Below are 27,648 nucleotides of genomic sequence, written 5' to 3' on the forward strand. Positions count from 1 at the left end.
TACGCTGCCTCTCGGTCAGGCACTGGGCAGTACGGCCAATGGCTTGATGATGATTGAAATCAGGAGTATTAGGCTCCTACTTGTTATTTTCAAGTATGCCACGAGAAGGTTGTCACCACTGCTCCCTTGATAAAAGATAGTACTTTTTGAGATAAGCAGTAGCTAGAATATCAGCCTTGCAGAAGTTTTCAGTTATAAACTTTGTTAAAGAGACAAAGGCAGTTGTTGATGAATGGTTTTTCCTGAAAAATGAAAGTCAGTTTTAAATAATTTCCCCTGTAAGTTTTCCTAGGTCTGGAGTTAGCAGTTATTACATATCTGTTGGATGTAGGCAATAATATATACGGAAATTGTGAATCCAAAGGGTCTCAACTTCAAAGGGGTGTCCACAGGAATATAATTTTCATATTTAATTATTTTCCGAATATCATTACTTTTGATTTAGTTATATCTGAACTTGCTGAAAGCAAATATCAATATATTAATAAGACCTATTCAAATATTTTTTTCGCTTGGGCCCTAACCCTCCTAATTAGTTTTTTGGTGGCTCCAGTCCCTACCTGGAGCATGTGAAGGGTAGACCTGCATATTCTCATTTTTAAATGAGACAACTGAGCTGGAGGAAAAGTTATTGAACGAATTGAGTTATATATAAGGCAAAGTGTTTTTAAGATAAATGTATTTATTGCATTAATAACCCACAATTTTTGAAAAGTATTTTGATCTGATGATGAACATCCACTTTATAAAATTTCATGAAACTAGATAGTAAAGATACAATCGTTAATGAAAATTAATAGAAATAGACGATGAAAAGTATCTGCCAGTATATAGTCTTTGAATATATTTTTTTTATATATTATATTTTGAGAAGAGTGAGGGGGTAATCCAGATTTTTTTCATTCCTTAATTAGAAAATATGAGTTCCCGCAAAACTAAAAAAAATGTAAAACAATCTGTCCTGTCATCTTTTGAGCTGCAGTAATTCCAGGAGCATTTAACTGTAGAACATAAATCTTTACTGCAGAATGAAAAATACGAATAAATTCTTGATTGTCTTGCTATTAAATATGGCAAGTTTTTGACAAAATGACACACTTGTTTTTTTTTAAACAAAGAAATATCTCACACTCTCATGGCATAGAGTAACAATTTTAGCATGGAAACCTTCATTTTCTGTGTATTTTTTTTTAAGGCAGAAGAGGCGGTGCAGTGTATTTTGGAGAAACAAAAAATAAATTCTTGAAACTCATTTAACCCAAAATCAACAAATTAAGTCTCTGGGATATACTATCCTCAGAAAGGATAGATCTTCAGAGAGAAAAGGAGGTGGGGTAGCTTTATTAGTTAAAAAATTATAAAATTTTGTGGCATCAATTTTCCAGATTCTGCAAATGATGTTGATGTAATTGGTATCAGTGTTTGGCTGAATAATTTAAAAACCTACATAATAAGCTTTTATAACCCTAATGGCCAAACTACAGATGCCAAGGATTTCTTTAATTATATAAATAATTCTAATATGTTAAAAAAATATCATTATTTGTGGAGATTTCAATGCCCACAGCCTTTTGTGGTGGAATAAACCAGCAAATAAAGCTGGTAAATTCATGAGCATATGACTTCTAATAATAATGATTTAGCTGTTGCTAAACCTACAAAACGGAACAATTATTTCAACCCCAAAAGTGGCCGATTCGCCACAATTGACCTACAAATTGTGTCATTACATTTTATTAATACAATTTACATAACTAGAATTAATGGTCTATGTACAGACCACTTTACTATAGTTTGCTCCCTAAATGAACCTGCTGAAACTTTATCTCATACCTCCAAATATATCAACACTAAAGCAAATTGGTCTATGTTCCAAAATAAGCTAAATGATGAAATTACAAGTTTCACCCAAAGTTCATGCATTTCTAACACAACAGCTGACACATATGCTGAAGCCTTGACATCTTTACTAATAAATGCAGCTAATCGTGCTATCCCCAGGACAGCACCTAAGAAAATATTCCCTAAAAAAGTTCCTAAAGCATTGTAGACCAATGAGTGCCTAAATAAATGGAGAATAAAAAAGGCAGCTAGGACAGAATTCATAAAAAAACCATCACCTACTACATATTTAAAAACATTACAAGCAGAATCTAATCTAAAAAGGACTATAATAGATGCTAAATATAAATACTGGAATAATTTTGCAAATAATCTCTCCAGAGAAACACATGAGCCAATTATACATAAAGTCATAAGCCACATCTGTGGGAAAAAGACTTCCCCCAACCCACTCCTGTATGAGCTTATACATAATAATACCCATTATGACAATGATAATGAAAAAGCTAACCTATTTGCAACTCTTTTTGTTAATAAGGTAACATGAAATAATCAAAGCAAACTGTCCACAATTCCTATGAACCCAAGTTACCAACCACGCCCAGGATCCGAGTACATAACTAATTCATTTTCAATCCAGGAATTGAATAATGCAATACATCATATTAGGACCAAAACTAGCGGCAGCTATGGCAATATACACCCTACATGGATAAAGAATCTCACACCTTCATACAAACAAGAATTGCTAAATTATTATAATCACGCTTGGGCATCTTCTAGGTTCCCCAATATATGGAAATGTTCGTCCCTCCTACCAATCCTAAAGAAAAATAAACCAAAAGATAACCCTGAGTCTTATAGGCCCATAATGATTACTCCTGTGATGAGTAAAATAATGGAGAAAATGATCTATCACAGACTTCTCTGGTTTGTTGAAAAGAATAATATGATCCCTCACACTCATACTGGATTTAGGAAACACCACTCCTCAACAGATGCTTTCATTTTGCTAACAAATGCAATAAATGAATCTTAGTTTCAGTTTCTTAGTTTAATGCAAAAATAATATCCTAGTTGCAGCTTTCCTAGATTTTGAAGGGGCATATGACAATGTGAACCACCAAATCCTTTTAAACAAACTTGCAAACCTTGGAGTACCCCCTAAGCTAGTATATTTTATTAAATCCTTCATAGAAGTGCAAAGTTTCATCATTTGTGTTGGTTCAGCCTCTTCACACCAAAAGACAATAAACAAAGGCCTACCTCAGGGAGCAGTCCTCAGTTGCCTCCTATTTGCCCTATATCTCTGGGACATGAACCTACCCCTCACGAATCTACAATATGCTGATGATCTGGTGCTATGGTCATCTGGCAACACCTTTCAGATAGCACAGTCAAATCTGCAAAAGTCACTTTTCCAGTTTGAAAAATTCTCTCAACATTCAGATTTACCCATTGCACCTACTAAGTCAAAAATAATCCAATTTCACCGAAAGTGAAACCATGTTAATGCAAAAATAATTCTAAATAAAATAACTATTCCAGAAGATAATCATATTAATTACCTAGGTCTCCTGCTTGACCAAAAACTTAATTTCCTCCTCCACATTTCAAACACAAAAAAAAAAGAATATAGGAAAGCAAATATACTTAAAAGACTTCGTTTCACGCTATGAGACTGTAAGGAGAAAATCTGACTGTGGTTTTATAAGTCACATTTTAGACACAGGCTTGACTATAGGCTCATTGTCTACGGTGAATGAGCAAAAACCTAGATGAAAAAAATTGAAACAATACACAATGATATAATACATCTCATATCTGGTTTTAGGAAACCCACAAACACCAAGTTTCTGCTTATAGAGAGTGGATTAACAACAATAAGGGAGAGACGTAGGTTTATCTTGACAAAACATCTTACAAAAATTGAATCAAATAGCTCACACACATTACATAATTGGTTAAGAAATCCAGCCATGTATAGAGGCATTGCAGATGTGTATGCCAATATTCACAAGAAGTTCCCCATACCAGCAAATTCTATTGCAACCACTTTCCCCCGATCCCCCCCCCCCCCATGGAATTGGTCAAGTCCCATAATAAATACTGAATTCTCAAAGTGGAATAAAGATTTAACCCCCATTGCTTTTGTCCAGAGAAAATTTGCAGAACTTAATACAATTACCTATAAAAATCACTTCCAAATATTTGTTGATGGGTCAAAATTGAATGAGAAGGTTGCAAGTGGTGCTTTCCTTCCCCACCTGAAAATTGAAATGGGCGACATAATATATACTAATTTATCTATAATTTCTGCTGAGTTAAATGCCATAATCTAGGCATTAGAGCACCTTAAAAAAAATCAACCTTTGATTGCAAATTCAAATAACATTATCATATACTCCAACTCATTATCAAGCCTTGAGTTGCTGGCATCAGCTCCTCAATATAAGTTGGACATTGACACTTATCATTGTCTCAGTATTATTGATAATCTTGCTTCAAGTGGCATAAAAACTTATTTTCAGTAAATTCCTAGCCACTCTGGCATAAGTGGTAATCATCAGGTTGATGAAATAGTAAAAAATGCTATAAATATTGACCGCCGAGTGGAAGACCAATTCCAATTAGAAATATTTACCGATGGAGGCTATCAGATATTAATTTTAATAAGATTAATCCTATCCTTTCCCCCTTTCCCAATAAGTATCTTTCTAAAATTTAACATAGAATTCGTTCTGGAACAAATGGACTAAATTTCCTTGCATTCTCATATAAGCTTTCTAATTCAAGTGGTTCAATTCCCCTGTCCCCTCTTTGCAGGCATTGTAATATGAATAATGAAACAATTGACCATTGCCTATTTGAATGTAATATGCTGACGTCTGCACAACATACCTTGCTTTGTAAACTGTTAAAATGCTTCAAACACCACAAAATCTCACTAACAGCCAAGAGCCTAGCCAACTATACCTGCACACAGAGCACATAAATCGATATCTATCATCTTATATTTGAACTCCTTGAGTCAAAAGATCTACTGAAAGATATATGAGAATATCTAATAAATAAGAGACAACCAAGACAGTAGCTCTGTAGCCCACAGAGTGAAGCAAAACGAAGAGGGCTAAATAGTACCAACTGAATAGCCCGCCTGCTGTGAATTAGAAGAAGAAGAAGAAGAAAAAATACTAAAGTTTATTCAAATGGTTTTGTTTAGAGGTTAAAACCGATTAGACAGGAATTGTTGTTTATGTCAAGTGCGGTTCGCAAATCATTCCGTGTAAAACGATTTCCGACGTAGTTCAGATTCGCAATGTGTCATATGAACCTGTCGTCTAAACTAAGAAGCTGTGAATTTTTCTTTTCTTTTTTTGTTTTATGGATCGTTTTCAGTGTTTTCTTGATTCTCGTTTGAAGTTAGATGTTATTCTAAATTCAGCTACCGGAAGTGATAAAGATATGCCTTATGTAAATAATCTAACTGAATGTGATTATTCTTCAGTTGAGTTTCTATCGGATAAAACAAAAAGTTGTGATTTTCCGATCAGATCGTTACATGTAAATGCCCGGGGGCTACAAAGTGCATTCAATGAACTGAAGCTTTTGCTTGCATCTAGTCCTATAGACATTGTTGGAGTTTGCAAAACTTTTTTGTCTGCTAATACACCACTTACAATGTTAGATCTGCCTGGGATGAAGTGTATTTTACGTACAAGGTGTCAGAATGCGAGAGGAGGTCAGATGCTGTATATTCGTGATGACTGGTCTTTTAGTATTATCAGTGATTTGTCTGTATTTGATGAAGGGTTATATGAGACTATTTTTGTTGAAGTTGTACCTTTGGGCTGTAATCCATTTATTTTTGGGTCTGTTTATCAATCTCCGTCGGGTAACCCAAAAATATTTTTTGAAGTTTTTGAACCGTTGTTGAAAAATCTGGAAGCGTTGAAAAAACCGCTTATTATTTCGGGTGATTTTAATTTTGATCTTTTGAATCTCGATGTTGGAAATAATAAGGAGTTTTTAACTATGAAGTTGTGTTCTAATTTTCTTCCAAGTATTTCTCTGCCGACAAGAGTTACAGCTACCACAGCTACATTATTAAATAATATATTTTTTTCTCCTGTTTTATTTGATGCTGAAAAATCGTCAGTAATTTTGTCTGATATGTCAGATCATTTTCCGGTGAGTGTTCTTTTAAATTTAAATAATAGCAATAAACAACATCGAGATTCAACAATGGATAATTCAAAAAAGCGATATACATGGATTGATTGTAAAGTTCTACGTCAGTTAATTGGTGACCATGATTGGAGTTCGGTTTATGGCTCAGATGACGCAAATTCTGCGTTTTCAGATTTTATTCATCAAATGATCCCGACTGCGGGATCGGGCTTCTTCAACACGAGTTTCGCATTGAAAGTTTGCGCAGAAATTTGACCCATGGATTACTGAAGGTATTTTGACATCTTTAAAACATAAAAATAGAAAATTCAAGAATTATTTTAAATTTCAGACACCCGAGTCGTGTTTATAAATCCTATTTTTTAGTAAAAAGCTAAAATCAAATATCACAACTGATAAGATAAAAAAATATAAAGATAAAATTTTGGAGTTTAAATAGGTTATGAGAAAAAAATGGCAAATGATAAATGAAAAGATACGTCCTCATAGTCGTAAGAATACTAGTGTTAATTGCCTTGTTTTAAATGGGGAAAATGTTACAGAGCCCAATGAAATTTTAAATGCTTTTGGAGATTATTTCAGTAATATTGGTTCTAGACTTGCATTGACTATGAATATGCAACTGAATTCCCCTTCTGTTCCAGTTAATGATCAACATGCGGAAAATTCGTTTTCTTTTTCTGAGATTAAGCCTCATGAGATTGAAAAAGTTATTCTGAAGCTTAAAAGGAGTTTTTCTAAGGACGAATTTGGATTTTCGGCTCAAACCGTTAAGCAAATAGCGTCAAGTATTTCACCTTTGCTGGCACATATTTTTAATTTATCACTTATGCATGGGGTTTTTCCTGAACTTTTAAAAAAAGCAAATGTTATAGCATTACCTAAAGCTGGGAGTTCAACTCACCCTTCAGATTATAGAGGCATTTCTCTACTTTCGGTTTTAAGCAAAATTTTGGAAAAACTTGCAAATAGTCAATTACAAAAATATTTATTTGATAGTAAGATTTTACACACGTCTCAATATGGTTTTATAAAAGGAAAGTCAACTGTACTGGCAATTCATGAGCTTTTACTAAATATTAATGATTCACTAGATGATGGTCAACACGCGTTGGCGATTTTTCTTGATGTCGCAAAGGCGTTTGACACCGTAAATCATTCGTTGCTTCTTTTTAAACTAAAGTCTTATGGGTTTTCAACACAAGCTGTTAATTTTTTTTCATCTTACCTTTCTGGGAGATGACTAGATTGTGTTGATAAATCTCGTGATCTCTGTTCCGAAACTTTTCCAATTAATTAAGGAGTGCCTCAGGGCTCTGTTCTTTGGCCTATTCTATTTATTCTTTTTATAAATGATTTGCCAGAAGTTTTGCCTCTTTGTAAAATTATAATGTTTGCTGATGATTTAGTAATTTTTGCTTCTCACCGGGACCTATCAGTTCTTTTCCAGAACCTTGGAAGTACGTTACTAACTGTATCTGTTTGGTATTCAAGGAATTTACTAGCTCTTAATGAAAAAAAATGCCAGTATATGTTATTTTCGCGAACTGGATCAGTAGTGTCAGATACCTTCTCTCTTTTTTTGAATGGTCTTGAATTAAGACGGGTGGATCAGTTCAAATATCTTGGGATTATTTTGGATGAAAATTTGTCGTTTCATAAATATGTAACAACACTGTCGTTTAAAGTTTCCCGAAATATTGGCATGCTATCTCGTCTTTATCACTTTTTTCCTAAAGCTATTCTAAAATCTATTTATTATTCTTTTGTCCACCCATATTTTCTCTATTACAATTCGGTTTGGGCATCTACCTTTCCGTCTGTTTTCAAATCTCTTCAAATACTTCAGAATAAAGCAATGAGGATTCTTTTTAATATTGATTGCAGAACTTCAGTTAGACACCTATATGGGACTTCAGGAATTTTCTCTTTGGACCAACTTCATTCAATTTCTATCTCTAGTATTTGTCATGATTATCAATATAGTAATTTACCTGTAAATTTCTCCGGCATTTTCTCAACTAATTCTCAATTTCATAATTATCATACTACGCATCGTTCAGACTTTTCGTGCGAAATTCGCCCGACATCGAGAGCGGGATTCAGCATCCGTCACATTGGCCCAAAAATCTGGAACTCAATTCCTGCATCAGTTCGAGAATGTAGCAACAAGCGACATTTTCTAAGACTGGTGAAGAAATATCTTATGACATGCTAAGCATTTTGTTCATTAGGATTTTCTTTTTCGTTGTTGTAAAATTTAGTTAGAAAATGGCTGTGTATTTTCGTTGGCAATATTTTCAGCGCTAAAGTATGCCACCAGGCATGTGCGCTGTTTTGTGACATTTATTTATGTACGTGCTATAAATAAAAATATTCTACTCTACTCTACTCTATATTTCTGTAGCGTAATTAGATAATTTTGTTTCTAGGACTTAAGAGATGACAACCTCTTGAAGAACCTGGATCCAAAGTGCGTACGTAGCTTAAATGGTTGTCGGGTCACGGACGAAATCCTCAGATTGGTTCCAAACAAAGAAACTTTTAGATTGGCTCTTAGAGCAATTAAATTATGGGCCAAAAGTAAGTTTTTTCTAACTTTTAACAGCGAATCTGGTATTTGATTTTGGAATTCCAGGGTGTTCTCGTACTCAGGTTTGTCATCCAGACAAGAAAATGTTTTTAATGTTGCTATAACCAAGTCTTTGTACGGGGGATGGCCAAAACCACAAATCCAGCAACTATTTTGAAAATCAGTATGTAAATAAAGGTATTCAAAAATCTTGATTCGGTATGTAAGGGCAACATTCTGTTTTTGAAAATTTTGAATTATGTCCATACGTTATTTATTCATTTGATTGATTTTTATAAGGGGTGACTGCAAGGGGGATAGTTGCCCCCTAATAATTCGGAAAAAAAAATTAATATATAGTCCATGCCTCTTGACTCTCCAGATGTAGGCCTATCTTGCTCCCCCCCCCAATAAAAATTCTGGAGCTACGCCCCTTTACTTGGACTATGAAAACTAATTCTAGGGTGTTCTCGTATCCAGGTTTGTTTTGGTCAAAATTCAATAGGTATAAACCTCTTTCTGAAAACGAATATGATTCTAGGTATGGACACCTCCAACAGTGCCAGAATGAATTTGCTGTCCTAGCTTTGCTAATGTTGGCTAAATCACCGAGATTTTTTTTTTTTTTTTTTTTTTTTTTTTTTTTTTACTGAGTACGAGTATGGATTTTTTTAACTGGCTCCATTTGCTTGCCAGAGTGGAAGATCATTCCCTTCAGAGTGTATAAAAAAACTTAGCATATATTGGTGTAAGTATCAAGGGCGTATAAAATAAATTGAAACAATAGATGAGCTATATTTAGAACGTAGTGAAATATCAGGGTATTTGAATATTTTTATATTTTGGAATTGATCTTGACCTGTAACCATCACCCCCTCCTCAAGTTCACGTACATCACTCTAAACATATTGATAATCAGTACTCATATACAAGCAAGCAAAAAAGAAAATGCCCATTGTTTCATCAGATAAAGCAAGTAATTGACATTATTTGTCTATGCAGTATTTTATTGTGTGATGATAAAATGATGAGATAAAATGAGCTGTCTTTGTTGAATCTTTCAATTATCTATATTCAGTTCAGTATTTCCAATCAATTAAATTGTGTAGAATCTAATTTAGGTAGTTTGGATTGTAAATCGGAAAAACTCTATGTAATAAAATCTAGCTTTGTTGTGGTATGCATGGCCGTATCCAGGATTTTTTGGGGGGTTACAAAAGGATTTTTTCGGGAGAGGGGACGGGGGGCGGGGTACAAAAAACTTTAAAAAGCGCATCAAAAATGTGTTTATATTCATTTTTGTTACGTTTTTACAAGTCGGACAAACATTTCGGAATGGAGGGGGGGGGGGGTCAAACCCCCTAACCGCCACCCCCCTTGGATACAGCATTGGTGGTTTGCGTAGACAGAACTTGGGTAATTATGTCTTTCTACTACAATAGTACCATAAACAGGGCCTTGTATCTCTTACTGATGTAGTATCCACAAAATTGAAAAGGGACGTGAAATGTTAAAAAAAATCTTAAATACAGGCTGTGAGATGGCAAAAATTGATGTATAGACGCATCATAAATTTCTTGTGGTGACACAAAATTGCACAGAACCGGCATTAGCGTCACCTAATGACCCTCATCTTCGGTAACTTAGTAAGTCATCATAAAGGTGAAACAAGACCAAAGCAGATCCCAGAAGGCTCTTCTGAAGAACAAAAAGAAGAAAATAAATTTTAACGGCCAAAAGGGCGTATCCAGTTTGTTCAGTGGGTGGTGAGGGGAGTTTTTTTTTGGGGGGGGGGGGAGGGTTAAAAAAAACTCTAAAAAACGCATCAAAAATTTGTATGTATTCATCCTTGTTACGTGTTTCCGCGTCGGACAAAATTTCAGGGTGGGTTTAAACCCCTTACCCCCCTCCCCCGTGGATACGGCCATGAATGCCCAATATTTAGCCAAACATAGAAGATTAGCCAGAAACGTGTGTGATAGTATTCGTGTGCATGTCATAAAAGAACTTTCCTGATTGGCTAATTATGCTATCCCAGATACAGAGTTTTAGGCTCTAAAACTAGTTGGTCATAACATATTTTAGCCATGCACTAAATTTTACGTGTGAAACAGAGCTTTTTGGAAACTGGTGTCTGACTTGTCAGTTTAGCTAGACATTCATCTGAACAGCACGCTTTTAAACTTAGAAGGGATTCAGAACTAGATACGGTGTAACAGGAGAATTGTTGTTCAATGAACCTTTATATCTGCATATTTATTCGGGAATATATATCGACCCATTATCCCACAATACTACTAATAACAACTCACCGCAGCACCAAGCCGCCTGAGGCCAACACAGCTACGCACGCTTCTCCTCCATCCCAATCTATTCAAAGCCTTCCTTTTTACACCCGCCCACGAAGTTCCCATTTCCAATAAATCTTTCTTTATGACGTCCTCCGACCCCAAACGAGGATGACCTGCTTTCCATTTAGCCCTAGACGGTTGGCCGAAAAGGACAGTTTTTGGCAATTTGTCATCCTTCATCCGCACACCGTGCGGATGAAGGATGACAACTTTCATTATAGCCCTAGAGAGCGGTATTCAACCACATTTTTCGTATAGCCTATTGTTTGACATACGGTCAGTCAGCCGGGTACCCAGAACAATCCTTAAGCAATTTCTCTGGAAAGCTTCTAGCAAATCTTCATCCACTTTTCGAAGCGCCCATGCCTACGAGCCATATTTGACAACTGTCATCACTGTAGCTTCTAATATTTTATTTTAGGTTTGCAGACTTATCTTCCAATTCTTCCAAACTTTTCTTAACTATGAAAAAATGGCTTAAGCCTGGGCTCCTTTACTTTAAACATCTCCAAGGCTCTCACAGTCTTTACTAATAATCCTTCAAATGTAAGTGAAGCTGTCACAATAATCAATGTTTTTGTCGCCCAGCATCTCCTTTTCATCTTCACTTATTCCTAGCCTTAGTGACTTGGTCTTCTTAACATCAATTCTCAAACTTATTCTAGCACCCTGTACTCGCAAAACCTCTAAAACTTCATTCATTTTGCTCACACTTTCATCTAGGATGCTTAAATCATCAGCTTAATCTAAGTCCAGGAGACTTTTTCCTCCCTATTTGATTCTGTGGTCTCCCATTGCCTTTCCTGTGCTCCTTAAGACAAAGTCCCTCAAAATAATCCATATATAGATAATTTCGGAGACCACACTGCCTTTCCATGACGATAAATAAAAGTTCAAATAGGGATAAAATCCTTTTAATAGACAGTGATGATAGAAATTCACAAAAATACCAGATATTTCGGTCACATATACAGTGACCGTCATCAGTAGTAAAACTAAAATAAAACAATTTAAAACAAAAGTTTATATACTAAATCAAATAACACTACATATTGTTTGAATCTCTAATTCTTTTCAAAGCAAAGGCGGAAGCTATTCTCTTTGACCTTCTTGGATTCGGTTCATTAGCGTTCAATGATGTAACATTTGGACAAAGGTCAACTACATTGGGTGAATTGAACTTTACTCTCTCAGATTTTAATAAATTATCATAGATAGAGTCCAGCCCATATTCACCTGTATCTCGATTCAAAGCAATATTCTGGAATAAGATTTTCTTTATTTCAAGAATTTCACGAAAATTTTGCTTTAAACCCCGATCCCTAGAAATCAAAGAGACATTCTCGAACAAAATAAAATGGTCTGGAAAATTAAAAATATGTTCTGAAAGGGCTGAAGTGAAATCTTCAGACTTAGAAACTTGCTTTAAAGCCGAAGAAATAGAATCTTTGTGTTGTAATAATCTCATTTCCAAACTCTGGTTAGTACGTCCCACATATGAGCTTCCACAAGTACATGGGATCTGATAAACCCCACTTTGTTGCCCCATTGAAGTTAGATCCTTCCCAGAATTTAGAAAACTACCCAAAGTATTATTACTCTTTAAAGCTACCCTTAGACCATTACTTTGTAAAATTCTTTTAAGTTTTTCACTTAACCCGGGTACCTATGGTAAGGATCAAAAAACCTCCTTCTCCCAAGTTGTCTCAAAGACTTCCTTAGAAATCTCTAGAAACCTTTTTCTTCTTTTTGAAAAAGTCTGGTTAATTAACAATTCTGAATACATGTTACTTATTAGTATTTTCTTTAGAAAAGACAACTCCTCCTCAACAAATTTTGGAGAGCAAATACTAAAGATCCGATCAGTTAAAGAAATGATCAAACCAATTTTTACTTGGCGAGCGTGACCGGAACTGTAAGACAAAAATCTATTGTTATTTGTCGGTTTTCTGTAAATTTTAAAATCCAGACTATTTTGATTTTTCAAAAGAAGAACATCAAGGAAAGGAAGTTTCCCATTCTCTTCCAATTCAACAGTAAACTTTAAATCACCTCCCAAACAATTAAGATGTTCCGAAAATCCCTTTAATTCCTCCTCCCCATAATCCCATACTGAAATAATGTCATCCATATACCGGCCCCAGAAAATATGTTTTAAAAAATATGAATCTAACGCAATTGTTTCAATATTCTCCACAAAAATATTAGCAAATAAAGGGGATAAAGGGGCCCCCATAGATAAACCATTTATTTGTTCGAAATACTCCCCTCTAAATTGAAAAAAATAAGAGAACTTATTGCACAACCTTACTAAATTCATAATTATAGAAACTTCCAAATCTGTTTTGCCACTAATCAAATCCAAATTTCTTAAGAGCTTTCCTTCTAGAAGAGTTTCGGCTGCTTCTACATCAGTATTTGTGTACATTGATACAATGTCGAAGCTTGAAAGCAAAAAACTTGAAGAAATTTATACTTTTTCAGTTTTTCAACTAAATTCGAAGAATTCTTAATATACAAAATTTGTCTAGACAAAAGTGGTTTATAGATTGACACTAACCATTTGCTCAAAACACTTGTTGGTGACCTCAAAACACTCTTTTACAAATAAGTTTAAGAAAGAACTGAAGTGCTTAAAGGATGAAGGAAAAATTACACCTCAACTTTATTACAAATGCCTGCCACGCAGGTCCTTGTGCCCTAAATTATATGGACTTCCCAAGATTCATAAGCCTAACCTACCATTACGACCAATTGTGTCAAATACAAGGTCACCAACAAGTGTTTTGAGCAAATGGTTAGTGTCAATCTGTAAACCACTTTTGTCTACACAAATTTCGTTTATTAAGAATTCTTCGAATTTGGTTGAAAAACTGAAAAAAGTAGAAATTTCTTCGAATTCTTTGCTTTCAAGCTTCGACATTGTATCAATTTACACAAATATTGATGTAGAAGCAGCCGAAACTCTTCTAGAAGGAAAGCTCTTAAGAAATTTGGATTTGATTAGTGGCAAAACAGATTTGGAAGTTTCTGTAATTATGAATTTAGTAAGGTTGTGCAATAAGTTCTCTTATTTTTTTCAATTTAGAGGGAGTATTTCGAACAAATAAATGGTTTACCCATGGGGGCCCCTTTATCCCCTTTATTAGCTAATATTTGTGTGGAGAATATTGAAACAATTGCGTTGGATTCATATTTTTTAAAACATATATTCTGTGGCTGGTATATGGATGAAATTATTTAAGTATGGGATTATGGGGAGGAGGACTTAAAAGGATTTTTGGAACATCTTAATTTTTTGGAAGGAGATTTAAAGTTTACTGTTGAATTGGAAGAGAATGGGAAACTTCCTTTCCTTGATGTTCTTCTTTTGAAAAATAAAAATAGTCTGGATTTTAAAATTTACAGAAAACCGACAAATAACAATAGATTTTTGTCTTACAGTTCCGGTCACGCTCGCCAAGTAAAAATTGGTTCGATCATTTCTTTAACTGATCGGATCTTTAGTATTTGCTCTCCAAAATTTGTTGAGGAGGAGTTGTCTTTTCTAAAGAAAATACTAATAAGTAACATGTATCCAGAATTGTTAATTAACCAGACTTTTTCCAAAAGAAGAAAAAGGTATCTAGAGATTTCTAAGGAAGTCTTAGAGACAACTCGGGAGAATGACATTTTTTGTTCCTTACCATATGTACCAGGGCTAAGTGAAAAACTTAGAAGAATTTTACAGAGCAATTGTCTAAAGGTAGTTTTAAGGAGTAATAATACTTTGGGTAGTTTTCTACATTCTGGGAAGGATCTAACTTCAATGGGGCAACAAAGTGGGGTTTATCAGATCCCATGTACTTGTGGAAGCTCATATGTGGGACGTACTAACCAGAGTTTGGAAATGAGATTATTACAACACAAAGATTCTATTTCTTCGGCTTTAAAGCAAGTTTCTAAGTCTGAAGATTTCACTTCAGCCCTTTCAGAACATATTTTTAATTTTCCAGACCATTTTATTTTGTTCGAAAATGTCTCTTTGATTTCTAGGGATCGGGGTTTAAAGCAAAATTTCCGTGAAATTCTTGAAATAAAGAAAATCTTATTCAAGAATATTGCTTTGAATTGAGATACAGGTGAATATGGGCTGAACTCTATCTATGATAATTTATTAAAATCTGAGAGAGTAAAGTTCAATTCACCCAATGTAGTTGACCTTTGTCCAAATGTTACATCATTGAACGCTAATGAACCGAATCCAAGAAGGTCAAAGAGAATAGCTTCCGCCTTTGCTTTGAAAAGAATTAGAGATTCAAATAATATGTAGTGTTATTTGATTTAGTATATAAACTTTTGTTTTAAATTGTTTTATTTTAGTTTTACTACTGATGACGGTCACTGTATATGTGACCGAAATATCTGGTATTTTTGTGAATTTCTATCATCACTGTCTATTAAAAGGATTTTATCCCTATTTGAACTTTTATTTATAATCCATATAAAGGGGGATAGAACACAACCCTGCTTAACCAGCTACTAACCTCATTTCCCTACCTTAACCGCATCAGTGTTATTCTCGTACATAGCACTAATCACTTTAATGTTTTTGTCTGGTATACCATACAAGGAAAAAACCTTTACTAAAGCTCTTCTATCAACAGAATCGAACGCTTGCTCATAATCTATAAAACTGAGGACCAAAGGTGTTTGAAAACTCAGGCACTTCTCAACAATAAATCAATGAAATACTTAATAAGTAAGGTTGAGTGACATCAAAGTTAATAATTTTGGAAAGTGAATGAATTTTCTAATTAGTTAGCATTGCAGAATCTTGGTTTTTAGAATAGAATAAGGCTTTTTTTAAAACTTTTCACAAGCGATAAATCGCCGAATATAAGTTCGTGTCGCAAAAAAAGACCATAAAGTAACCAACAACGATCACAAGCAAATCAATGAAATTGTAATCAGGGACACTAAAACATCAAGAGATATAAACAGATAAAAAAGTATTAGAGCAGCTAAAATAATGTCATATCAAATCAGGTCTTGTCATAAACTAAAGGTAAAAATATAGTGTCATAAAACGGCGTATAATATAATAAGTCATAAATCAAGTAAATAAAAAGAAAAATAAAGTGTCAAAAGAGTATAAAAAAGAAAGAGGTTATTCTATAAATCATTATTCTCAATTGTCAGGTTAATCATGCCAATTGTAGAAAATGCTATTCGTTTTTAAAGGTGCTATCGTTGAAAACAAGGGTACCGCTGTTTTAAGTATATATATTAGTGCACTTAAAAAAGAAACTTTGAATTGTTGCTTATTGGTATTGAAGGAGAATTGACGAAAAAAATTAGTTTGGGCCAACTTTTCTAATCCGTTGAGTCATATACCTCCTTTGGATGTTCTTAATTCAAGAATAGTCTTGCTAAATACCCCACAAGTTGAAAGATGCTTTTGTTTAAGATGGCATGAAGTTAAAATAAGTAATATTTTCAAGTCAGTGGTTTCAGCTAGGATGAAATAAAAAAGATGTGTATGTTGGTGTGTATTGGGGAGGTTAACCCTGAGAAGAGTTTCTATCAGGAATAATAGCTATTCGCACTGGATGGTTTGGCTGTACAATTTTAATACCAAAATCCAGGATTTGTCAAGAAAATGCACAAACCTAACATCCGAGTACCTGTGTTTTATTTTTGTTTTATAGTTTGACATAATTTACTTAAACCTAACTGAAATTGAGATATGAATAAGATGCAAGTAGATGTAAGTAGATGCCTCTATAAATAAGTAGAAAGTAAGAAGATGAGTAGATTTAATATTTGGAAATAGGAAAGTCCAAAAATAAGTATTCTACTGCCAAAATAAGTAGAAGTGGAAACACTGAAGACAAAACCACATTTTGTTAAACCACCCATAACCACCTACTCTAGAGGCATTACATTCACCCCTCATGACGGATCCGCCTTTATTTCTTTGAATAAGAAATAGCGAAGTAGAGTCCATCTAGCGGTTTTTAAGAAGCCGTTATTAAGTTCCAAAATCCAGAACCTTATAGTAGTAAGGTTCATCCCTGTGAGATGCAGCCCCAACAGGGTTAATCATAAGAAAAACCCCTCTAGAACATTAGAAAAACAAATATTGCTTTTTTATCGCAAGTTTAACTCACAGACGGAGCAACTTACAGGGACGGCGGTTTTGATACTACTTAGTAGGCTTACCACTTGAACTATCAAAATAATTTTCGATGTTTTTATAAACTTTTTATTTTAGTTTTAAATGTACTTAGTTTAGAGTATTAAAACTGTTAGTTTCATCTGAGTTTTAAATATAATTGAAATCATTATCAACTTAATAAATAAATACATAGAGATCAAATTTCAAATCTGGAAAAATAGGAGTTGCGTTTAAAAAGCGGAAAACTAAATGGACTTTTTAGTTAAATGGGGAATGTTTTGCGAACAGTTCTTGACAACCTTTCTTTTTGGTTTGTTAGTGTGACTTGATTTTTAGCCAAAAGGGAAGGGTTGGGATGTAGGAAAGGGTCTAAGGAATTTGGCCCTCAGGTGTTTTAATATTTTAATGAATCTGTTGTAGTAGGCTTGGATTTTATAAGACCTTGTGGGCCTGCACGCCTTCAGTATTTGGTGTTTTTCTTTTAAAAAGAATTCCGATTTTTCAGCCTTAAAACATTTTGTTTTCAGGACAAGGAATTTACAGCAACGTTCTTGGTTATTTGGGTGGGGTATCATGGGCTATGCTAGTTGCTCGAACGTGTCAACTCTATCCAAATGCTGTAGCTGCAACCTTGGTTCACAAATTTTTCTTGGTGTTTTCTAAGTGGGAGTGGCCACAGCCCATTTTGCTAAAGCAGCCGGATAACACTGATCTAGGTTTCCCTGTCTGGGATCCTAGGGTAAGTCATTCACTTTTATTATAAGCTATTATTTTCTTTATTATTGAATAGGTTTCTCGAAAGTTTGCAAAAAAAAATAACGGGTTTGGTTTGTAAGTTCAATTATTGAGGAACTATATTCTAATTTATCATGAGACGTATTTACGAACGAATTTACGAATCCAAAGGATAAAAGGGACGGGCTTTGATTTTTTTAAAGCTCCATTATTGAGGAAACATACTCGGGTTTATCATGAAAAGGGTATTGAATCATGCAATTAATTTAGAATAGAGTAATCGTATATATTAAATTTTTGGATCCAATATTGGAAATAATTATTATTCATGTTAGAGCAAAGTCAAAACGGCTAACTATAGTCTAACAAATGCTGGCAGAAAATAATATACAAAAAATAATCATCCGAAAATTTCTACCATTCTATGAACTGGTTTTTTTTCAAGTTTTGTAATTTGTTTGTTTGTTATTTGTTTTTTATTGTTATTTGTAAGGTTCTGCCAAGGGAAATTTTTTCTCTTCAGCTTTTTGAAGTACTATCGTTTTCTACCTATACTTGCTAACTGCTATTACCGTGGCCTTTAGTATCGGAGTTTTAATTTAAAACTTATCATCCTATTCTTCTAATCTTTTTTTCCAAGGCAAAAAAACTATACCCTCGCCATTCTACTTCTTACATCGCCACCTATCCACTTTACTTACTGATAATGCTACTTAGGTGTCTTAAGATCTTCTCTTCGTATACATTTATTGCTTATTTGACTGGCTTAGTCTTCTTTATATCAATTTTGAAATATAATTTTGCACCTTGAACTCTCAAAACCCATTTTCAAAGCTGCTAAGACTCATTTCGCCACTAAGATTTCCAAATTTTTTATTTTAAAACAAAATATTATTTATATAGTATTGTCACTTTTAGTAAAAAGCATTGGTCTTCGAGAACATCTAGAAATTTTTTATTTAAAATGAATTGTTTTATTTTAAAGGAAAGAAGTAGAAAGGATTATACAGTGTTGATAAGGTTTTATATATTTAGATAATTTCGGAGACCACGCTGCCTTTCCATGACGATAAAATAAAAGTTCAAAATAGGGATAAAATCCTTTTTAATAGACAGTGTATAGAAAATTCACAAAAAATACCAGATACTAACCAGAGTTTGGAAATGAGATTATTACAACATAAAGATTCTATTTCTTCGGCTTTAAAGCAAGATTCGAAGTCTGAAGATTTTACTTCAGCCCTTTCAGAACATATTTTCAATTTCCCAGACCCTTTTATTTCGTTCAAGAATGTATGATACATTCCTAAGGACCAGGGCTTACAGCAAAATATTGTTAAAACACTTGAATGAGTAAAATCTCATTCCAGATTATTTATTTGAGCCGAAATAAACCTAAATTTGGGCTGAATTTTATGTATGATAATTTATTAAAATCTGACGGAGTAAAGTTCAATTCACCGAATGTAGTTGACCTTTGTCCAAATGTTATATCATTGATCGCTAATGAACCGAATCCAAGAAGGTCAAAGAGGCTAGCTTCCGCCTTTGCTTTGAAAAGAATTAGAGATTTGAACAATGTGTAGTTTTATTTGATTTTGTATATAAACTTTTGTTTTAAATTGTTTTAGTTTAGTTTTACTACTGATGACGGTCACTGTATATGTGACCGAAATATCTGGTATTTTTTGTGAATTTTCTATACACTGTCTTTTAAAAAGGATTTTATCCCTATTTTGAACTTTTATTTTAAGGTTTTATATAAAAATAGCATTTGGGGTTTTGGAGTTCAAAAATAATAAACGTACGTTTTTCATGCTGTTTTAAACCAGCAACATTATTTAGTGCCATCAAGTTGCAGCTACTTGGGCGTACTTTGTAAAGAAGGATGAGGGCACTGTATGTTTGCTTTTTTTCTGGGCCACTCTTAAGGGATGGCCGTAGAAACTTGGAAAAGGACTCATTCAATTAGAAATTAAAAGTTCTAGTGTTCTTTTTAAGAATCGAAAATGATTGGATTGAATTAAGATGCGAAATTTCGCCAAAATTTCATGAGAGAAATAACGTAAAACTATACTTTGAAGCCTCCTTAATATAAGTTATATTTCTCAGGTTAATCCAAGTGATAGGAGTCACGTCATGCCTATAATCACGCCAGCCTATCCTCAGCAAAATTCAACGTTTAACGTTACGGTAAGCACTCGCACTGTTATGCAAGAAGCTTTCAGAAATGCCTTGGCTTTGACGGAAGACATAATGATTGGACGGCCTGGAATAACGTGGGAGAATTTGTTTGAGCCATCCTCATTTTTCTTCAAATACAGGTAAGGCAAATTGCCTGAAATACTATTTTTATATTTCTTAGTTTTATAATAGTTCAAAGCCATTTAAAAGATTGTTGTTGGTGTAGTAGTTTCAACCTAGTTAAGAGTGAGCCAAGGTACGAGCCAAAATTTCAGAAACGGGTTTTTAAAAAAAAGTCTTCCAAATATTTTCCATGCAACCTTATCCAGAAAATAGGTATTTTCGTTCTTATTCATCTGAAAATTAATTTGTAATTATGAGATGGTCTTTTTGACAAATTACTATTGTTGAAAACCCTGGACTGAAAGTTTACTTTCCCCCGCATTGAACATTAAGAAGAGTCACATCTTTCTGTTGGTAATGCTGACCGCTTTCCTCTTTTTGGTTTTTTTTTCTTGAGTGATCGTATCGAATTACTAAACGGAGAATGCACTTAATATTAGGAATACTCAGAAATAAAACAAACCAGTCCAAAAATAAGGTTTGACACGAGTTGTAAGTGGGTATAGCCACATCTTAGATGGAGATGAGAACGTTTTAAGAGAAAGAGTATGTCTGAAATGCTTGAACATTAGGTTTTTAGGTCTATTATCAAGATGTTTATATTGTTTTGGCTTGTCTTGGATTCGCACGTCGAACAAGTAAACGTTCAAGTGGATAAATCCATTTATTTGAACAGTGAAAACAGGTACAAAACTCTAAATATTTCGATCACATATACAGCAATCATCATTAGTAGAAATACTAAAGTATACATTTTAAAAATAACATATTTATACAAAACAAAATAATTAACATCCGGGTCATTCACTAGATTTTTACGGAGAGAGTTTAATAACAAGATTTGTTCAAAATCTTGAGATGTAAATTTTCTTCTTTAATTTTTCCTAAATGTAAAATAAACTTCCAATGAAGGTGGCAAAATCTTCCGTGTCTTCTAATTGCAAACAAAATGTTGAAGTTATAGTTATATGCTTGATTGGTCTCATTTTCTCATATATACGGCGCATTTTCGACGTATACCTTAAATTACATATTTTTTTTCCATGACCACACTGCCTTTCTATGACGAGCAAGAAAGGCCTAGAAATGCAGCCTGACCTGGGCAAAGGATACCTAATTTAAGGTTTTACGTTGAAAGTGGGTCGCATTTCTTTCTGCATACTAGTGAAACTGTAATTATCAATGGAATTTACCTTTACTTTCTTGAAAAATTTATGCTGTGATTTATTTGTAACTTACAAGAAGTTTTAAGACAGACAGCAATAAATAAAGAAAAACAGTATTTCAAATTAACAGTAGGTCAATATCGTTGATGGAAAAGATAGTTGAATTTATTATTTTTGTTTCCTGGAGGAAAAGTTTTAGAAGTCGTTTAATGGCCAAATCTATTAAGTTAAGTTTGGAGTTGAATCGCTTTCGTCCTTTGCGTAAATTTCGTAAAAATCAAATTTTCCTTGGCGGAAAACAGTACGTGCAGTTGGAAGCCGAAAGGAGTCCGTTTAGGATTCCTGGTGTTTTTCTTTTTTTAAGAAGAAGAAAGTCTTGCGACAGGAAACAATCATAATTTTAGGAATTTACTGACGTCTCGGCTTGATTCCAAGTCGGCATTTATTTGTTTTATTGTTTTATTTTCACTTTAATTTGATCTGTCCCTTTAGACGAGCTCTGCTTATTGGGCTGTTTTTTTGTTTGTTTTTTCAGCTAAAGAAGTTTGTCCCCATTGGTCTAAACAATTTAAATATAGTTTCTGTCTTGTTTGTGTGTGTGTGTGTGTGTGTGGAGGGGGGGGGGGGGCTCAAAGGGCCTCATACTTCCCAAAAGGTAATTTTTTGCTACAAACTTTGGTCTTATGTAAAATATACGAAAGCCAGTTAGAGACCATTAGGCATGATGTCAGCTAATAATTGAAACTTCTGACATCATTTTGGAGTAATTGAAGGTTCAGTATTAAAGTTATTGTCATTTATAACATTTTTGGAGTGCCAGCCTTGGTTCTTTGCAAGGAAATCAAGTGAATTTGTAACTTCTCTTTTGGTTGTCGATTGGTGGCTTTATCTTGGTATGTTACTCTCATCTTAGACGATAAACTCATTATACGTCTCATCGTAAATTGGTCTGACAATTGTTTACTGGTCCTACAGAATTATGAACCAATAGAAAAAGATTCAGTTCTAGTGTCTTAACTTAGGGTGCGTATACAAATTTGAAAATTAATTTGCCCGGGAGAACTTTTTAATGCTGAACTATTCAAATGTTACTTATTTTAGTGATAGAAAAACGTTTATGGTTATCCTTTTTTGATTGGGCTAACCTTTGTTGATTGAACAAGTTTTTTTTTTTTGCTGTCCTTTGGTTTAATATTTCATCGGTAAGACGACATTGCTATCTTCCGATGACTGAAATTCAGCTTTTTTCGTATCCTTCTCATACATTTTTGAAATTTGATCTTCATTTTTCTTTTCATTGAAAAATACGTTGAAAAGCCGCGAAAAAAAGCGAAAATAGTAAAAAAAAAATTCTTCTCAGTAAGTGGTACAAATTGTAGCGGTAGGTTTGTCGCAAAGTAGCGTGTTTCAAAGGGAACATAGACCTGAAGTGTGACTTGAAGACCCGAAGGGTGACTTGAAGTGTGTCCAGTTCGGCTGCTAATTAATAAAAAAAAAAGAAGTAGAAAACGTTTCAAGTTAAAATTAGATGTATTTTGAATCTAAAATTTGTCGTCACTGAGAGGAGAGGAGGTGGGATTTAAAAAAAAGGGAACATAGACCTTGAGATAATTTTAAACCTAAGATAATTTGAACAGGAATGTTTAAACCTTTAATACTCTTTTTAGGCATTTCGTGGTCTTGTTAGCAAGCGCCTTAACCCAAGACAACCTCCTGGAATGGGTGGGTCTTGTTGAATCTAAGATTCGAATCCTGATTCAAACCTTAGACAAAAATTCACTCATCAAACTGGCACATATTAGTCCTGAACAATTTGAACCTCTGGAATCTGAAAAGTGAGTTATCTTTTCTATTATTTTTTCTCTGTAATTCTCAGTTTAATTTCTTAGTATAACTACTTGATTATTTAGTTGATTCGTATTTAGGTCTATTGTGCGCCTTTTACCTTATGTTTGCATCTGTGTTTTTGTGTGTACGTATACTTGGGGCCATGGGCGTACGAAAGGGGGGCCGGAGGGGGCAGGTGCCCCCCCTAGAACTTAAAATTTACACTAGATATGGCTGAAAAAGCAGATGGTTGGAAAAGCAGTTGAAAAAAGATAGATGGCTAAAAATCAGTTGATAAAAGGTAGATGGTTGAAAAAGCTGAAAATAAAATGCTGGAATGACAGAATAAAAGTCAAACAAAAAGCAATTATCCATAATGTCTTGGAAAGATTTAGTTCTAATCCAAGAAGGCTGATTAATGCTGAACCTTATTGATGATTTATGATTTTTGGTGATAACTTTTTAATAAAGATTTCATAGGTATGATAGAACTTGCTGGCAATGTAAGGTTTTGTGACTGCCAATATAACCTCAGCCCCCCGCCCTTCATCAAAGAATCGGCTCCCCCCTCCCCCTAGATAAGAAGCTACGTACGCCCTTGCTTGGGGCTCGATCGTCGTTTGGTTTGTATAGATTGGAACTCAAGTAAGTCTGAAAGCTTACTTGTTGATTTTGTTCTTCTAAAAGGTCATTTTCTTTTCTTTCTTTTTTTTGTATTAAGATAAATCACCAAAAAAAATCCAGGCAAAAGCCCAAAGACTATAAATGCTAATTTTTTTGTGATATACTCGTGTTAATATATTTAACACAAAAAAAAAACCATAAGGCCATGGACACAAAAAAAAGAAGGAAAAACAAAAGGAAACAGCATACGAAAACAATTATCAAAGAATCAATTAAACAAAACGATTAAATAAGAAAAAAAAACTTGAAATAAGAAAAAAGAAAATATCTCTATTCGTTATTCCTTGTTTCAGATAAGGCGGTTCTTATTTGAACCCTCTTATTTTAAAGATATGAAGCTAATTTCCCTTGCTTAATTTTTTTTTTTTTTTTTTTGGTCTATAAATTTTACTAAATTAAATACTAGTGAACACTAGGTTATAATTTTATTCGTCCTGAGGCTTCGAAAATTTCAAGTCTGGTCCTGTTTGTGCCCTGGAAGTCTGGGAGGTTTCAATAGTAATAGAAAATATATCCTAGGTTTAAAAGTGCTATTACAATTTATTTTTGTTGTGAGTGGGGGAGGAGCAAAGCCAACAATTTTCATAGAGGACCAAGACCGGAGAACAGCTTCTTATCACCAGGAATTATTTCTTTTTCTTTATGTGTGTTTTGTGTATTTTTGAACATTGAGGAGGGGGGGGGGGGCGCTCCACCGATCAGTGTCACGAAACCAAACTTTAATATCCCGAGCTTTCGTGTTTTTCATCATCTAAAAAGGGTTTTCAGCTTGTTTGATATACTGTGTGGGTTTTTTTCTGATAGAGGATGGAATATGCATTGAGGACGGTTGAACGGAGGTCTAGATCGAAATATTTGCATTCTGTTCTTCTTTTTGATGCTTCAATCTAATTGGATCCGCCCCATTGCAATTATAATTAAAATCTCTACTAGCTAGTGTTTTAATGTTTTTAGCGTTAACGTCAATCTCATTCTAATAATTTAGTCTTCTGTAAACTAAAAAGGAAATGAGACAAAAAAAAACAGAGAAAACCTTTTTTTTTTTATTTAAGACAGTGAAAAGAGTAGAACTAAATGTTGATATTGTGAATCACAATTCTTTTTCCTTATGAATGAAGCTGAAAAAGCTATGCGTGAGAAGGTAGAAAACTACACATAGAAGAGAGCCTGGGTTCACGTAGATACGAATTTTTTTTTGTAAGGTATCGTAATTGATAAATCAGACTCAAAAGTTGGATGTTAACGCAAATGTTACCGTAGGGTCTTATATTGGTCTTTTATTCGAAACAGACCTTAATCAGCAAAAGTTCAAAACAGCGAAATGGTGTTTCTAATTTCTCGAAAAAGGAACTCGTTGCGTTGTATCTTCTTCAGGAAAACGTATAAAATGTAAAATATCAGAACTGTCCAGAAGGTAAAATTCTCGACAAGGGGCTTTTGGTACTTGCGAAAGTAGTTGAGCTAGATGAGTGACATTTTAAGAATTGATCTATAAATGAAAAAAAAAATGAAATTCTGGTGGAATTAAAGAGCGAAGCTAAAACTTAAAATGAACAGAAATGGCCTGGGAAAGTTTTTTGAAGTATCCGACTCCAACCCTTTCCCCTATACAAGCGACTGGCAAATAAAGGTGAAACCAAATAAGTGTAAAAATCTTTAATGCTAAAGTCATCGCATTTCTGGCAAATTACCGCATATTCATTATCACTTTTGAAACATTACACGGTCTCTGTGAACCCAGTGAGATAGTAATTAAACTTATAAAAAATAGATAAACGTATTTTTATATAGAAAGTGTTTACCGTTTTTTTTTCTTTTCTAGTTTTTGATGTGAATGAAGAATTAGTGTTGTCTATGACATTAAATAGATTTCAAGAGGATAAGATATGGAATAAAATTAAATAAAATTTTTGGGCGATTTCTTGGGAGGCAATAGAATCCTTGGACGGGGGACGGAGATGGTGTTGGAATAGTTGCTAGGGTTTCAGTCTCAGGTGATTTAGCGCTTGAAGCCCTATATGTAGCTTTAATAAAAAACTTAATTTTCTTTTCAGGGATTCAGTCACAACAATATGGTTTATTGGCCTCGAATTTGAGAAAACTGAAAATCTTAGTATAGATCTGACGTTTGATATTCAGAATTTCATTGAACTAGGTAAGCTAGCTATTTATGTCTGTCATTATTCAACAGTTCAGCGAACAAGCTCTTAATAACATCAGACTAACATCTTTTTTGTGTCCTATCGGCTGATTAAAATCTGGGAAGTTTAGGCTTACCTGACTTTAAAAACACTTGCTTTGCCTGAAAAACATTAATGGCTATCTTTTTGTTTCGCTGTTTGATTAATGTTGATTGTTTTTTTTCGTGTAGGAAAATCTGATCGTTTTTCCTTCCTGTTTTCGCGTTGGCTCTACTCTTTTCGTGTGGTTTATATGTTCCGTTACATTCTTAAACATCATGACCGTTTTTGCAGGTTAAAGACCCTTTTACTACTATAAACTTTTTACTACTTTTAAACTTTGATTGAAGAGTCCAGAGCGTAAAGGGCGGAATGGGAGGGAGTTGAGTTAACCCCCCTCATTTAGTGAGTAATTTCCGATGTTGTTTGACACTGATTCAAGAATTGTTAAGTCAACAATAACCTTAACTGCTCATAGGAGAGGATAACAGGAAGACCGACCTTGACAAGCCTCGCAATTCTCTCATCTGAGAACATCCTGAAGAAAGGTTGAAATGCACTGACATCAGGATATTTCAGCATTTCATTATAACCATTTCACCATCGAGCAAATCTAACCCAACCTAGCCTAACCTAACCTGTCAACATCAAACCTACTGAAAAAGTTGACTGGTAACGCTGAATAAATCCAAGGAGGAAAAAAAGTATTTTAGGACATTCACCAGTAAATGTCGTTAAAGGTTAAATACCGTTTTACCACTGCTTCTTAATGTACAGTATTGCAGGGTAAAATAAAAAAAAATATTGGACAGTATTGTCAATTTGTATTTACATTATCATATCTTAAAAAAGGTAAATGGTGCCATCAACTTACTTGGATGATACGTCTTTGCTTTGACTATACAATGCTGTTTTATGTTGACTGGTAAAAGAGTCGGCTTTGCTGTCGCCTACCTTTGATCTTAAGATAAAAAAAGCCAATGTTGCTGCAGCTGTTCTCAGCTAAGGTTGTGATAAACCGTAAAAGGGGACAGGGAATGATTTTCCATTTGACCAGTGACATAATCGTCCAAAAATCATTGGATTGAAGAAAAAACTGCTTAAAACACAATTCTCCTATAGTTGCGATTTCATTAGATCTTTTCCATATAAAAATAATGAACTTCCTGAAATGCTTCCATATGAATATTTTGTTTTGTTTTAGAATTCAAGTCTACACACAGTAGATTTCATACACAAAACAGAGACACAATATGAGTTTTAATGAGTAAGACTGCCAGTGCCATTGAGTACCAATGAGTAAGACTGCCAGTGCCATTGAGTACCAATGAGTAAGACTGCCAGTGCCAGATAAAACTGTCACTGGTGGATTTTATTCTCTAGTTGCTCTTATCAAAACATTGGTTCTTTGTAAGAGGCTTAGGGAGAGCAGGGGGCGGAGAAATATTCGACTATCCATTGCTAATGAGTCTTTTCCCTTTTGTTTTAGGCTTGACTGTGCGCAACCCCTCTATTTTTTACCCTTAAAAGAACATGTAAAGACTAGAATCAGCGAAAGCTCCAACCGTTTGATAATATTGTACAAAAAATACCATTTGGGGTGAAAAGAATTCTTGTCTTGAGCTGCAATCAT

The 27,648-nt window shown here is 34.1% G+C and overlaps 1 protein-coding gene across 4 annotated transcripts in view; it reads left to right on the forward strand.

The window, feature by feature from the left end:
• Window positions 1-27,648, forward strand: part of LOC148942180 (poly(A) polymerase type 3-like) — a 65,468-nt gene that overhangs the window by 13,095 nt on the left and 24,725 nt on the right. For all 4 annotated transcript variants that reach the window (XR_016143184.1, XR_016143185.1, XM_089103398.1 and 1 more), the window contains exons 4-8: window positions 8,466-8,616; window positions 17,644-17,855; window positions 19,964-20,175; window positions 22,992-23,159; window positions 25,890-25,990. Coding sequence is in view for 2 of the 4 variants with exons in the window: in XM_089103398.1 (XP_088959524.1) it covers window positions 8,466-8,616; window positions 17,644-17,855; window positions 19,964-20,175; window positions 22,992-23,159; window positions 25,890-25,990 (844 nt within the window). In the remaining 2 variants the exon portion in view is untranslated. The remainder of the gene's footprint in view (window positions 1-8,465; window positions 8,617-17,643; window positions 17,856-19,963; window positions 20,176-22,991; window positions 23,160-25,889; window positions 25,991-27,648) is intronic.

The sequence above is a fragment of the Artemia sp. Qi Xiang Cuo genome, chromosome 17 (assembly GCF_049724085.1).
Source record: "Artemia sp. Qi Xiang Cuo chromosome 17, ASM4972408v1, whole genome shotgun sequence".
NCBI classification, from domain to species: domain Eukaryota; kingdom Metazoa; phylum Arthropoda; class Branchiopoda; order Anostraca; family Artemiidae; genus Artemia; species Artemia sp. Qi Xiang Cuo.